At 43.2% G+C, this 16641-nt stretch overlaps 1 protein-coding gene across 1 annotated transcript; it reads right to left on the reverse strand.

Annotated features, from left to right (window-relative positions):
• Positions 1–1234: 1234 nt before the first annotated feature.
• Positions 1235–3371, reverse strand: LOC128718519 (uncharacterized). Its single transcript, XM_053812142.1, has 2 exons — positions 2961–3371; positions 1235–2212 (listed from the first exon to the last, which is right to left on the reverse strand). Exons 1-2 carry the CDS (start codon positions 3369–3371, stop codon positions 1235–1237), a joined length of 1389 nt encoding a protein of 462 aa, XP_053668117.1.
• Positions 3372–16641: the final 13270 nt, after the last annotated feature.

Genomic DNA, 16641 nt, shown 5'->3' on the forward strand with positions numbered 1-16641 from the left:
GCTACCTTTTCTTTGCGTTAACGCATCGCGCCGATCAAGCTCATACACCGGTTAAACAATACAAAAGAGAGTGAAAAATAAAGAGGCTAAAAATATTGATCGTACTAACAGTTGCTCCACTAAAAGCAAGTATCTCGTCTTTTTTAAGCACGATCGTGCCCCCAATATCTGGCTTTGCGTTATCTGCCTATCCTTCATCTCCACGTGGACGTTAAAGCGGATACGAAAAAGGTGTTTGGTTTGTTCGACAAATTTTGGTACTTAATGTAAGGGGAATGTATCGATGTCCACTATATACCGATGCGGGATAATTTAATTGAGATCCAAATATTCTAAGCTACACTAGACTTACAACGAATTATCAAAATTTACCCACTCACGGTACAAGAATGGGGTTTGTTGAGAGTTTAAAGGGAGATAACTAAATGGTGGGTGAATCTGCTTCAGATTTATGAATCTTTGAACTGAATGAGTGCCGCTATGCCTCTGAATCACTATTAAACTCATGAATTTTCGAAGATTTGTAAAAAATCATGGATGATTTCCCCAAAGAATTAAAAATTCAGAACGATCAAAAAATCGTAGAATCCTATGTCTTCGCGATACATTAATCCTTCAGGATTGTATTTTAGAGAATGTGTGAATGTTTAAAAGTTCATGAATATTTTGAGAGTAGGCTGACGAGTTGAATGACTGCACTAAAGATTATTCCCGAAAAATTCATTAGACGATACACTCTAGAGATAACTAAACAAAATTAAACTAAAATAGTCCAGTCAGTGGCTTGGTTAACCATATTCTATCCTCTATGCTCGTATAGTTGCTGTTCTAGTGAGACGTATTGCTTCTTCCTATACACCTATTTTAGCTCCCTCTTGCTTAACTGCATGGCAAATGGTATCCGTATTCTCGTTACGGCCGTGTATCCGCTATCCGTATGGGTAATGTGTAACGACTTACATTTGCCTCATTTCTTCTATTTCGTTTTGTTTTGGTAGCTTACATGTTCTTGAACGATGTGTTTCCGTAACTAAACGCTAGTATAACAATCCAGCTAGCAGACTTGGTACCGGCTTTTAATTGTCCTGGCATCTCCCCGGTTAAAGGGATGGTTTAACTAATAACAAATGGTGGTTTAACCCTTTAGCTAGAGTTTTTCTTTCACACATGGCGGCGCCTTGTTGGCGATCTTTAGCTGTGATAGCTCTCCCCTCTTCCCACCCTCCCCTTTCTATTAATAAGCACCGGAATTGGACATTCCTGTACCGTTGATTACCGAAACAGTGAGTGCACCGGAGGATAACCGCTTATGTAACGATCGTACCGGATCCGCTGGCAACGATCTTACCGGATCAACGTTCCACGATTGTATAGCTTTCAGTGATGGAACCACATCGATCACCTCCGAAAGGGCTGTATCGAAGCTGATGACAATTTCCTTCGTGTCATCTTCGTCCGTGTCGTTTGGTGGTACGGGCGGCGAAACGTTTCCATTTACATCGATGCTTCGTCGAGCGACCACGGTCACGCTGTTTCCGTTGGCGCTATTGCTCGTTGTCCGCGGTGTCCAGACGCGTGCGCTAGTAGGTGTAACGGTTTCTTTCGTTACACTGGTGCCTTGCCCTTCGAGCATTTCTATTAGACGGTTTTCGAACGGTTTGACTAGTAACGTGTACGGATCGAGGTAATGTTCCGTGCTGCTCGACACAACATTGTCAGAGTCCTGCAGGGGATAGTGCTGCTTACCACCACCAGTCGGTGGCTCACCTCTTTGACCATTCCTTTCCTTGAGCACAAACGATCGCGATCGTGAGCTTGCGGCAGCGTTGTTAATCTTTTTCGAGTAAGGATGCACGCTAGCGTGGGGAGATCTTGTGTGATCTTCTTCGGGCGTCGTGTTTGTCGTGGAAGATATCTGACCATGTTGATCTGGAATGGGTGCAGGGATTTGTTGTCGATTTTCCTTATCGTTCGATGCGCCAGTGGCGGAAAAGTTTCGATAATGGCTTTTCGTACGGGGCTTATGGGCATGGTGTCGACCGTGCCGGCTGTTGTTGCTGCTGTCCGCTGCCGAGGACGAGCGGCTTGTCGATGGTGCCGGTTCATACGTTCGCGAACTGCCAGACGAAGTGTTTTGCAGCGAGTACCAATTGATGAGCCAGTTGTTGCAGCTGAAGCAGATGTGTTTGTCCGCGTTGTCACCACGTTCGGCCTAAAAGTAAATAAGTAAAGGGTTAGTGTAAAGTATCATAAAATAAGGTTTCTCTAAATGTGATTTAATGTGATAATTACTCATCAAAATCACATCTTAACTGTCGTTATGCCTTCCATGGGGATGTCTGTAACGGGATCTGATCGGTATTCAATAAAAGTCCCATCCCCGAATACGAAAACGCTCATAAGAAGAGCGGGAAAAGGCTGCCAGCTGTTCAATTCCGGCACACAGCACAATACGTCGTACGATTGGAAACGTCTTGCGCGGGCCCGTATCTTGTCCGTTGCGTTCCATACCTTACGCACAGTGTGTGACAATAAAACATCCTTTCCCGCGTCGCTCTTGCATCCATCCCACCGACACGGCAGAAGAAGCGGGAGAAGGGCCCGACAGAGACAGCACATCAACCTATACAAGCGTACGCGCAGGTCATCATGCGAGCATGCTTTGTGGAACAATAAAAGCACACATAAAAGGCTCGCTTACACACACCCGTAGGGCGCAGGAGAAGAGCAAGAGCAAGCAAAGTTGATGTTGTAAAAGTATCCCTTCATCCTGTTCATCCGTTCTGCACCCTGCCTTCCTACCCCACTCCCTTCCTTCTGACCCTAACTCGCATGAATGGCAGCGGAACACGAACAGGGAAAATCGATAATCAAGACTTTTACGGCTACGGGTGAACAGTGAAGGAATCCTCCATGATCCGCCATACAGGCCGCCCATATACCACGGTGGTCACACTTACCCGGAACTTGTACTTCTCGTAGATCACATCGACGATGTTCGGTCCATTCCGGGGCTCGAATATGTTGAGAGACAGATTGGTGTAGATGCCACAGATGAGACAAACGTTCGTCTTTCGACGCAGAACCGTTCCGGTGGTACCGCTGCTAGTGGTACTGCCACCACCGGTCCCTACCACACCGCCACCCCCGTTTCGATGGTGGGCAGGCGAAGAGGTTCGCGGTTCCGTTCCCGGGTGGCCGCCAGGTACTCCGCCACCACTTTGCTGCTTTTCCACGATATTTCCACCCGGTCCACTGTTGGTACTTCCGTCCGTAGCGTGTCCGACCTCACCGGCCTGTCCCGATTGGTTCGTTGCTGCTGCACCAGCGGCATTACTTCCAGCCGTTGACGATGAGGCACTGCTACTCATATCTCCGCACACTGATGGACGGCGAAACTATCTTCTTCGCTTTGCTTTGGAAATTTGGATACTTTCCTGTGAAGAATTCCTCAACTCGCGAGCCCCAAAAAAAGGCGTTTGTCCTCCTGTCCGTTAGGTGGGTCGTGGTCTTGCTGCAAATTAAATTAGAATCACACCAAGCGCTCCTTTTTGGTAATCGCAGCGGGCGCGGCAGGTAAACTGGGACCACTCGGTTACGGGATTATTGAACTTTTCCGCTGTGTCTGCTGCCGTCCGATAACACTAGCCGTGGCTTTCAACTACTACGGTAAACGCGGTGCGGATTCGATCACGTTGTTTCGCGTTTACCGCTCTTGCGCACGGAGCATTCATACACATTCGTCTTCGGGCATGAAATAATGAACACACTTTCACACGCGCAACAACGAACAGAGGTCGACGTTGAGGAAGCCAAAGGCAATCAAATTACACAGAAAAGTGACTGCAACTGCATACTGTTGGATTTCGATTCGACGTGTTTTATTTCGCAGGAAAACCTCATCGAAGCTTTCGGTTCGCTCGAGTGTTGGGCCTGCTGAACGAGAAGTAGCGGGTGCGTGAGTGTGGGATGGCAAGCAGGACGGCAAACAGCAGATGTTTTGTATTGATCACCAAGGGATGGAACCATCGACCGTGGTGGACATTTCATTGACATTCTGGGAAATATATTTTTCTAACCATTTTGAAAATGGTTTGAAACTTTTGGGAGAATTAATCGTTTTATTGAGATAGCGAAGGATAATTTTGGTAATGAAATACGGTAATTATTTTGTTATCGCTTTTATTTTATATTTATATAATGCAATTTGAAGTTATCTGGTAAATGAATGTTTGTAGTATAATAGATATATTTATTACACAAACGGTAGTATTCACATATCAGCGTCAGAGAAGTTAAGAAATATCGATAAAAAGCAATAACTATGAAAGACATTTGCATAGGAACCAATTATTGTGCGAAAGTTGAATGTGCCACTGGGTAATGTGGGCCAATTTGCTCCAGGCTTAATCGCTATTGCAACTTTTAGTTTAACTTTATCATATTGTATTGGCTTTAATAGATTTGAAATACAAATTAGTAGCATGATAAACCGATGCAATGGAGATATTCAGTCATGTTCAAGTTTTAATCGAGAAATGTTATTCTTCTTGCTTCATCTGCACAATAATAGATGGCGCTAGAATAGAACACATGTAGCAAAGAAACAAACTAGCATTAACATAGCATTATTAAATTATTTTACACAATAAGAAATGCTTCGGTTGGAGTTACTAATGATTGAGAAAATATATATTCACATGTACTTTTATTGGTACAATGTTCAAAGAGTTTATAATAATTTAATATGTTTAGAAACAAATGTTGCAACTAATTTTGTGGCAATTCATTAAGCACATCTGTATAAATTATTAAACAAAAATCAACTAACTGATGCATCAATTAATGTATTTTTTATCTGCCACATTAAGTTCCTTTCCAATTTTTTTCCATACATTTTAATCTGTTATGAAACTGCAAGACAATGCCTCCCGCATGAAATGCACTATTAAAAGCATCCCTATTAAAATATTCGCCTCACCAGTTCAGTTCGAGATGATAAGCCTCCGGTCTGGTGAATGCATTAAATGGTGGGTCAATTTGCTACCACTTTCAAGTTAAATGCATTCAGTTATAAACATAATATCTTCCATCCCAAAAACATCCCGCGCCCGCGGTCCGTACCGTGCGTACACGGATAGCCACTTGCCGGTTCGAAAATACATTCATTTGTGCGTAATTATTCCTCGCGCGTTCCGCGGGCTCTCCCGGGCTCGGGAGGTTTGCGTGGGAAACTGTTTGTTATTTGTTGATAAATAAAACACATTCAGTGCCGAGACCATCCCTGCCTCGCCTACACTGAACGGTGGGGAAGGGTTGATCGCGAAAATGCACTGCCATTTGGAACAGCTAGCGCCGATGGTGCATTTTGCCAGTGTGTCGTCCTTGCACCAGGACACCGTGCGGTTCGGGAAAAAGGCCAACCCCGATGCCTGCCAAGCTCCACAGGCTTACGGGGTGCGAGATGTGAAGTTTCGAAGCGTAAATACTTACGCTGCTGAGCACAGGATTTTAATAAATGCACACGCACACGGGTGTGTTAGTAATGGGGTGGTGGGCAGCGATCGGTGCGAATTATTGGTTACCGCGACGGTGAATGATGGTTTCCGAGAAGTGGCACCCTATAGGTGCCATCGATGTAGAGTTTGTAGATATTGATCTTTTCTATGGATCGTTTAGTGGTAGCGGGGCGAAGCCCGGCCCGGGTGGTTAGAATTATAACGTCAGAAATTTGAACAGGGAGTGGGACGTCGACACAGTGTACACCCCGTTAACCCTTCCATTGCAATACTAAAAGCAGACGGATAACATCCGTAACATCACCCTATAGGGTACTTAGACGATCTAGTCATCTTTAGTCAATAAGTATGGCTTCGTCCTTAAGTGATTGGTCAACACTAATCTACTAGCAGTCTGTTCATAGTGTATTTCACAACACCTTTTACCTACTCACTTATGTCAGGTACTCACCATTTCTATAGCTCTAGAGGTGTACTACTGGTCTACGAGGTTCTCTCAATCGATTTTAGGTTGGTTTTGTTTCTATTTACTTATCTACTACAGCTCTCGTCTACCTACTCCTATCTGCATTTGGAACAAATCCTACAACTCTGAAGCATTCTTCAATTCTTCAGAACTCAAAATAATTTAATGTAAGCTAAACGCCTTATTGCCATCTTGGTCATGTACCATCATACAGCACCGAACTTCAGGAATTGACATTTCTGCCTAGTGTATTTTCAATGATTAGTCAATGTCTGTAATTTAGGAGTCGCACTATTACCAACAAAGCTCACAAAGTGTTTGGTAACCGTTACCTGACGTTCTGAGACAGTAAAACTTCAATCCATCCAAAATAAGAACACTCCGGCGGTTTGAAAAAAAGGGGATTATCTTGGGCTTTGGGTTTTTTGTTCATCGCTGGTAGCAACTTGCTAGTACCACTATAGAGAATATCATAGGCCAGGGGTCTCCAAACTTTTCAGCTCGCGGGCCGCATTGGTTGTAACTATGATAGCGTGGAGTCCACTTACACATTACAGAGTATTACTTTAGATCGGATATGGCGAAACCAACTTACCGGATCGCACAATTAAATAAGATGGACACGAAAATAGATATTAAAAACAACAAACTTTACTAATTGCTAAAACTGGATATGGAGTCGCGTGCGTAATTTAGTGAATGCCAATCGGCCAACCTGTTTACGTACAAGCGGATTCAATTGTTGAACTACAAAATGGAATTGAAAATTAATCACTAATATTAATCTTCATTAAACATAATTTCCAATCGATATTTTGCACATCCTTAAATTAAAATTTATATTTCAACTCTTGAATCCGGCAAGTACGTAAACAGCCCGGCCGGATTTGACATTCACTAAATTGTGCCCCCGAAACACTAAAATTGTAAATTTTCCCCTACGCAGAAAGAAGAAGAAGAAGAAATTGTGCCCGTGAATCCATATCCAGCGTTTGTGATTCAGTATAATGTGTTGTGTTTCACTATCAATCCCTCCGTTTATCTTATAAGCTTACGCGATTCATTAAGTTGGGCTCATCATATTCTATCTGTTGCAAAACCCTGTATCTTGAGATGATTTATTTTTTCACACTTTCTAGTATTTAATGTAACAGACTATTACAGTAATTAATATTTTAAATAGAACAATTAAAAAATATTAAAACTTTCTTATTAGGACAATTTCTTGAAATGGTTACAACAGCGATAGCGTCGCGGGCCGCACTGGAGGCTATCGAGGGCCGCATACGGCCCGCGGGCCGTAGTTTGGAGACCCCTGTCATAGGCTATCATAGAGGAAGATGATAATGGATGAGATGAGAGTGGTTCTAATGACGAACTCCAGGATCTATACGATGGCTCACTATCGTATAGCGAATTAGACTCGCTAGAAGGTTCCGCTGGGTTGGGCATGTCATTAAAGTGACACCGGGCAACCCAGTACTTGAAATGCTTTTAGGTCGTCAACGTAGACAAGGGAGACCCAAAGGAGCGATGGCGTTGATGCGGACGCCAGAAAGACCGAGCTAATGGATTGGCAGACTGGATTGGATTGGAGCTCAACCATGCGCGGTTTAGAGCAGGCCAAGACTGAGTTTAGTTGACTAAGACGACTAAGACGACTAAGACGAGAGACTAAGTTTAATGTACATTTTAGAGGTAGATATTAGATATTATAGATTTAAAAACAGTACTTCAAATATTGACGACACTAATAACACTTATTAACTTTGGGAGACGGACACACATTACTCTAAAGATCCTCTGTTAACCACACCTTGCAATTCCGACTTGTCCTATCTGTATTTGGATGACAGTAGCGTTATCGAACTAAAACCCATTATTGAAGTTTATTTAATCGTCTTGATCTCAATGCGTGTAGATACCGTGAAGATCTAGATAAACTTAAGTTGCTTAGGTCTTAAGGATAAAGCAAACAATTTTTATAATAAATATATGGATATGGAACAAATGGAGGATGATGTCCAGTGATGTCCAGGTGAAATTGGTGGTTCTCAACGAGGAGTTTAAACACTTGTATAAAGAAGTTTGCAATTAACACTCATATCTAAACAAAACAAATAACGCTCATTTTCAGACTATTCCACCTACACCTTCAAGGGATAAGGGCGATTTGAACCGTTGGGTCATTGAAAGCCACCAAATTGCCCAACACTCCAGCAGCATTCCCTCCGTCAATTGCTTTCTCTACCACCCCGTTCCCAACCCAATCCCTTAACTCCCCCACCATTCCAATCGGCCTGGGCCTGTGGTTAAGCAGATTTTTATTACTACCTCGGCATCAGCCCGGAACTGTGACCACTACCGATGCGCGCACTTTGGCATGATTAGTGGGATTGGGCTTGGGTTTTCACACCGGAAGTGCATTTTGGTTGCGCTTTCGATAGTGCGTGTTTCGGTGGGAGGGGAACGGGCGAAAGCACGCACAATACGCACCCAGTCCGGTTGCGGTAGTCTCGAAACTGGTGGAACGTGCATTGATGCTCCGGCACCATTTAGCACGCCGGTCGGTTCCGTTTTTTCCCCCACCTCCCCCCCCTTTCCGTTTTCTTCTTCCTTCTGCCTACCCCGTATCCGTGCGGATCCGTTGTATTTTAGCTGGGCACGGATTTTCCATCGATTTGCTGCACGCCTATAAGTGACCGGCCATTCCCACACTTTTTGTGCAGCTTTACTTGCTGTTGCTGGTGGGTTGTGCGTGTGTGTGTGTGAAATATATTTATTTACCGAGTAGCAAGTAAATTTAACGCACAGCAGAGTGATTACGTACCGGGTAGAGTGAATTTTGTGGTCAGCTTTTAGGCATGTGCTTAAATCCAGAGCTTAGCTGCAGGTGCATCCGATGGTCGCCTGCATGGGTCGATAGTTTGTACTGCTGCTGGCGGCCAAAAACTTTCAGCACGTACCGCTGGAGGGAAGCAAACTCCTGGTAGGATGTGGGGTGAAGAGTTTCATCAGCGCAGATTAGATTTAGGGACAAAAAGGTAAAGAAAGGTGGGCAGTGTGTTCAGGGTCTTCCATACTTCCAAATGTACTATAAAAATAGTTTCAAAACAATTACTCTCCAACCAGCAGGAAGATGTTGTAGGCTTTTTTCATACTGTTATTCAGTAACATTGGTAATGGTGGTTATAAGTGTTTTTTGTTTGATTCAGCTATCTAAAACACACGAATGATAATGACCAACGTCACATGCCAGGTGATGGTGGATGGAAAACTCTCAGGGCCCTTTGCTATCACCAAGGGTCTGTGGCAAGGAGATGGACTAGCTTGTCTACTCTTCAATCTAGCGCTAGAGAGGGCCATCCGCGACTCGGAGGTGGAAACTACGGGGTCATCTTCTATCAGTCAATCCAGATGCTGGCATATGCTAATGACATATACACCATTGCTTTACGGCTCTCCTACGCAGCGGATGCGTAACAAAGGATTGAGTAGGTGGCAGAAAACCTCGGTTTGAAGATTAACGAGACAAAAACCATTTTAATGGTGGCACATCCAGTGGCCCTGCTAATAAATCCTAACTCACGCAGGGGTGACGTATAACTAGATAAGTGCACTTTCGAAGTCGTCTAAAATTTCACCTATCTTCCTGCTTCAAAAGTCAGCACCGACAATAACATTGATGTTGGGGTGTTGACTGCCAGCTGGACTTTCTACAGCTCTGAGGCTACGAATGAAGCTGGGACTATATAGAACCTTTACAGTTCCAGCATTCAAATACGCCTTTGAGACATGGACGTTATCCAAAACTTGCGAAACCCTCTTAGTTGCGTTTGAGAGAAAGATGATCAGAAGAATTTTTAGCCCCTCATGTGTGGAAGGCCAATGAAGGAGCCGCTACAATGACGAGCTCTATTTACAGCGAACTTACTGTTGTACAGCGGACTAGACTCGCCAGGCTCGGGTGGGCTGGTCACGTCATGAGAATGACACCGGACGACCCAGCCCAGCCTAAAGTCCTTTTAGATCGTTCACATGGAGAGGAGCGGTGAAATAGCTGGATAATGGATTGGCAGATGAAGGTGCTCGAAAGCGAGCGGTTTAAAGACCTCCTGCAGCAACCCAAAACCGCGGTTGTATCGTCGGATAAGTAAGTAATTAAGTAAGTATCTAAAATTAGTTCGAACTACAAGAAAACAAAAATTAAAACTAACTAACTCAAAATAACTATGAGGTTGAAAAGGAAACCGCATGTCCTAGAGTTGTTGAATAATTTCATTTGAAAGTGAAGTACTAGCTACTAGTGAAATAGGTTCATTGTGCAAAAAATTAACATAATTTAAATTACTCTTAAGGAATTAAGATTCTGTGCCCATCACATTGACATTGACTTCACACTTCGCTTCAATAGATCCTGAAGGCCCTTTCTGACAACCGTGGTCATGAACTTAAACCACTTGTCCCGAACTTGTTCCTGCGTGGGACCCAATGCTTTCCCCTTCCGGAAATGTGGGAAATATATTTGAAGCCCATATAAGCAGTATCTGTGAGAATAATTTACTAAAACTGAATCAAAGCCATTTAGAAAAGCATGGATAGAAAATTTGGTGCAGAAGTGAAAGCAGGCAATAAATATGTGCGCTGTTTATGAAATGTTTAAGTAAAATCTGTTGATATTTATCCAGGATTGATGACTTTGTTGCTCGAATATTCTTCTAAGTATAACTATTCTATTTTCCATAAAGTTAACTAACAAATCATTAAATTAGAATGAAATTTTAATAAAGGTAGCCAATCTACTTTCAATCACTATTACACTGGATACTATCTATTTATCAATCAAGTGTAGTTTTGCACAACAATGCTAGAAGCAGCATGTCCTTGTCAGTTGGCAAATGCTTGCGGTGCCACTCAGAATAGTGCCCAAGTCCCTCCTTAGCCCGACCGACAACACTGTCAATCAAAGCGTACGCAATGTCTCGAAGGAAACACATTCCCAGTGCAATATGTAGGTCGAGGTACGATGCGAAATTCCCTTCCCACCAGACACGCGTGTGTGTGTTCTGCCTCTCGATGTGGTTAAACTTTTTCTCACGCGCTTTGATGTCGGAAAATGTTATCGCCTGCGGCTTGTGAGCAATGTTTCGTTTGCATACGGTATCCTACTCGGCTGCACGGGCTGCACAGACCGCACTGAGACAATGGCATTCCGGCGTTTTGGCGGGACGGTCGGTCTGTTGGTGTTCGATGCGGTACAGACAAAATGATCCCCGGAATGCTTGTACAGCCCCTGAAGGATTTCACTGATTTAGTTCGCTTGTTGAATTGGACTTTTGCGGGTACGGGGAGTGGAACTTTCCTTCCCTATGCTGGCCGTTTTGTTAGACATTGCGACCAGACATACTGGAAAGATGTTTTCTGACATGCACGACAACGACGACGGCGGCGACCAAATGGGACAATGAGTTTGTCTTTTTTGGGGACCTTTGCGTGAGCCATGGGTGTCATGAGTCCTGCAAAATCTCTAGGCTAGCAATGCCACCACCAAAAAGGGTTTACGACAGTAAGAACTACTCTTGATACCGCTGCCAATAGGCTTATATGGGAAGTGGGGAGAAGTGGAGACAACTACACTAATCGACAAGATCGTTTGAACTAAGGCAATGGGAAACCCGAAGTCAGGGATGCATTCGTTGGCAAATATTTAAGGACTCTTTTGAAGCTGAAATTACTCACAAACAAAATGTGTGTGTGGGTGTGCGTTGATAAGTGAAGTGCCACTGAGATATTCGCCTCGACAGAACCACAAACTGCCGCAGGCACTGTGAGGCAAATTAGGGCCGCACAGCCAACATGGAATGGAGATGGGACAGGAGAAAGGCAGGAGCAAAAAAAAAAAAAAGAACCCGGCATCAAAAAAGTCAGTGCAAAACTATTCCGGTGGCCCAAAGTTTTCCAATGTTCATCTCGAGGGGAAATTCGTTCATTTCATTCGTAATCCCCAGCCGGGTTGCTTTCCGCCAACCGAAACGGATGTCCTGGGTTTTCAGCTGCAGCACCGGGTCAGAATGGTTTGGCCAGCGTTGGCAGACCGTCGGACCGGACAGACAGCAAAGTCGAGTCCCGCAAACGGACAGAACCGCCAGACCGAACGTTTCAGTGCCACGGTGCACCGTCCGGCATCCGGAAAGTTACCAGAAAGTGAGCAATGCTGACCACTGAACCGGACCAAACTGGGGACCTGTCGGGCCTATCCCGGCTGCGGTGGTGGTCGCGCAGGATATAAGGTGAATGATTTTCCTTCTTTTTCTTTTGTGTCACTGCTCCAAGCGTTTCAAAGTCGTGCCAGGGACGGTGGCATGTATTTCCGTTGGTTGACCCCAAAGCCTGATACTTTTGCATGCCGATTCTGCTGTTTTTGCGCTCCGACGTCTCATTAGCAGCAGGAAGAGTGGTTTATTGAAGAGTTTCGTTCGGGCTGTTCAATAATGGTTTTTGTTGGGTTGTAGAAGGTAATGTTTGAAGTTCAAGGGACAAATGTTATTTATTATTTTAAATTGATATTATTGACTAAACGCTTCTATCCATCTATAATATTTCCTTGCGTGGGCTTTGGCAACGTACTGAAGTTCTCTTTGATAGAAATGTAAGAATATTGGTGTTGAAACCAATAGCAATTCTTCCAACAGTGTTTATACTGCAAGGCATATCTTCACAAGATCTATCATACGAATTCCAGCTATATTTGGTCCAAAATGGACAAGTTCTCAGATTATATCACGAACTGATACGCTAAAATATTTGATTATCTCGAGATAGAACATGTAAAGCCAGAGATATGCGATGAAATGATTATCTGATCTGTACACTTTATTATTGTGTTACCTAGTCCAACTGAAAGTAGTCATTACTCGTCATATTTTGTGATCTCCGGAAGATACCGGAAGTTTTTACAGGTTGTTTTAAAGATACTACAGCATACTTTTTGTTTGGATGCTCTTAACAAACTGAAAATAAGTCTTTAAAACCGTGCTCTATCCAATGTTTGATACGACAGAAAGGCAATGTTTTTCAACAAGATAATTCAGACTTTCGAAGCAGTTGTGCAATTAAAGCTTTCCTTCAGGCGGAAGAGTTGAGTTGACCTATATTCGGTAATTGGGTCCTGAAGTCAATGAAAAACCATCGGAGCACCATTGTGTGACAAATCTTGGTCAATAACCTGCAAGAGGATTGTACCATGGATGTTAGAATACCAATCTAGTAACCACGGATAGATGTCAAGCTGAAAATCGTAAACAAATTTTCTAAATGCACGTCTACGGGCCTTTTCCATTAATCATTTAAAGCAACAATTGTTTTAAATTTATTATTTCATACATCAATTTGATGGACTTATTAAAAATTGATCACTTTCTTAAACATTCTGATCCTCTTTTTACAGTTTTATATGAATTTCCATCTGTTTTTCTACTTTTAACAATTCTTCTGAAGAAATTGGAATGACTCTATACCATAGATTATTTTTTTATACTTAAAAACTTGTTGCTAAGCTGCAATGTTAGTACACTAAACTGTCACTCTTCTGCCGTGTGAAAGTGTGAAAAGTATTGTCATGAATCCGTATCGGTACGCGGGCAGTTTAAAATATGCATGACAAAATAACAGCATTATGGGTTTTGTGGAAATTGCAGGTGAAATTAAAATTTCATGACCATGTTCATGCTGCGAAACACTCGGCAGAGAAACAGGCGAGAGAATACGAGAAAAAGCGAGAGAAGAGAATTCGGTAATGATTTACAGAACCGAGTCCGTGTGAGTGAAGGCAATGATGTGAACGCTGCAACCATTTCGAAAAAGGTTTCCCTTCCTGGGCGATGCATTTTCACGGTTCCGAAAATTGGCCCCGCGAGGTGATCGCTCCGCAAAATGGGACATATTAATTTAAGTCCCCCTCGAGGGTGAATGCTGGCCCTGTTAAAAGCCTTTTCCATTTTCCGGTGAAGCTTGGCAATGAATTAAGGCACTTCAATCATATTTGCAATTGCATTAATGTGGCTGTACCGACAGTACAGCTGCACCCTCTACCATCATTGGTACAAGGGCACCCATACGAAAAGAACGCATTTGCAACAATTCATGCCTGTGCACCAGCAAATGGGGAAGAAAATTCGGCAATGGAATGTATCCGTTTCCCAAAATGGTGATCGCGAAGGTGAAAATCTAATCCACGATGTTGAAATAACTTCTTTACCGATATATATGCATTTCTATGCCAATTTTGTGCTGGAAATGGGAAAGGGAAAATCTGCACAAAAACGTGTCCCTACACCCGGTGTGCAGAAGAAAATACGTGCCTTTAAACCGTTCGGCTTCGGAAGTAGTACGAAATCCGATAAATTATTGGTGCATATTAAATGTCACCGGCAGATTTTGCAGTGGAAGGAAATTTATTAAAATGCTCCCAATCGTCGTTACAAGCAGCCAGATAATGGAACACCCCCAAGTCTGTATGGCACCCATTTCTTCAGAATGCCCCGTTAAGGTGCGAGAATTCGGCGAAAACGGCGAACGAATCGGCCTGAGGATCGGCGCGAGCCCGTGTGAGGAACGCTGGAGGAAGTTAAAATTTGCAAGTCCCCCACTGAATCAAAATGGAGATGAAACAAATGTTTCTGCGCCGAGAATTGGAACGAACGCGTGTGTGGGTGGGTGTGTGTGCGCGCGCTACTGTTGCGGATGCCGGTCTCGGGCAAATGTGCCCGGAACAGATGCAGCCGCTTCAGCGTTGGCTCGGAGGATGCACTTTCTAGCTATTTCGGTATTATTTTTCCAACCCGCACCGCTGCTGTTCGTTGCCGATTTTCTTGAAGCCTCCACACTGGTACCGTGCGCTGGAAAATGAATCGCCTGTGCCGCTTGTACGTACCGCCATGGTGCTGACAGTGAGCAATCGAAAGGGAAAGAAAAATGGCCCGTTTTGTCGTCGGCAGTCGTTCGGTGGCAGAAATTGGCGCTTCTGTTATGAAAATTAAACGATTGCATGAAACATGCCTTTTGGGGCGGACCGTTTTTGGGGAAGGGTTTTTTTTCTCTCTCACGGGTGTGTGTGTGTGTGTGCGAGTGTGTCTGTGGTGGGCGTACAATTGCATCGAAACTGTCCTCGAGAAATTAGTTCGCTGAATCGTGACTGCAATAGGGTAGAGTCCCATAAATGTTTGTATTTGATAAGCGCACACTGCGGTTTTATTTCAACATGCTATTTGTGATTTGGTTCCATGAACCGACCTGTGGAAATTTATTCATTTACAGGGGCCATTCTGCTGTCCATTGCACAGGACTTGAAGTCAAGAAGCTTCATCCATTTCTGAATTCCTTTCAAGTTGAAGTGCAATATATAGTGCCAGATGTGGAATCTTTCCCAAGATCTTGTGGGATCTTGTTTAACATTAAGTTGATTCTGTACAGAAGATTCCTAAGGTTTTGCGAAATTGTGTCGATTTGTTCTTCTTCAGCTGGTGTTCTCCATCAACTGAGAGTAAATAATGTTATGGATTTTACTTAATTATTTAATACTAAACCTCCAATATTAAGCAGTCTTTCTTGCTGCTTCTGATTGATTGTTATGCTTAGCTATAGTGTCATCCTGTTTTTAGTCTATCACGCCATTTCTGTCCATGCATTGGATCTTCCCAGTGATGTAACATGCTTTGTGGAGTTGTGAAGAGTCTGATTTGATGCAGAAAGTCCACGTTCAATTTATAGACCTCTTTATAGTACTGACTTCTCCGTTGTCCGTCCACTTGCCGTGTCTTCACAACGGATGCTTTGAAACGTTATGTGGTGAAGATACTTCGTTATGATATTGATCAGCAGCCTGTCGGCGCTAGACTGATCAGTCGATGTCATCAGCGTATGATAAGGTTGGAATTGACTCATAGGTACTTTCTACTATGGAATGTTTATTAACTCTCTCTAAGCCGAAGTTGAAGAGGACATTGCATTGGTTTGTCTGAAAAACCTTATTAGCATGATTGTAATTAAAATGAAGTTCTTAGCTATATACTCTTTTACTCCGGTAAAGCTTTCCTATCCGATCTCTATGATATTAATAAAGAGATGATTGGCGTGGAAATAACTTTTCTAGAATTCGACGACTTATTATGGCGACAATTCTGATGATTTGGTGAAGATTTAGAATATCTTCTGGAATTCAAATTTATATTCTCAGGATTAAATTTTTCTAATCCAAATTACCGGAGTTTGTGCACTTAACATGGTGAAGTAGTCAAGAACTGTCCCAGATGAGATCCGATTTATGATCTTCTACCGTGTATTAGACAGAAATTCGAAGATCGACATAAAAGAAAGTCTTCCTCACAAAGATAGGAGTGAAAATACGTGAAATGAAGCTAATGACTTGTGGCAAAATATTATTTTAAACCCATAAAATATCCTCACCCGAATCGGGCTCAGCAGTTTCTTTCTACCAGCGTAAAATACGCACCCGAGAGTTGTGTAATAATTCACTCGAACATACAGTGTCCCACCCAAAAACACAAACCCACCGAACACCGGACAATGAATTTTGGTTTTGCATCGGAAATTTATCAGCTGTGCACTAAAACAAACTCAGGGCAGGGTTTTCCACGC

The sequence above is a fragment of the Anopheles marshallii genome, chromosome 2, assembly GCF_943734725.1.
Source record: "Anopheles marshallii chromosome 2, idAnoMarsDA_429_01, whole genome shotgun sequence".
Taxonomy (NCBI): Eukaryota; Metazoa; Arthropoda; class Insecta; order Diptera; family Culicidae; genus Anopheles; species Anopheles marshallii.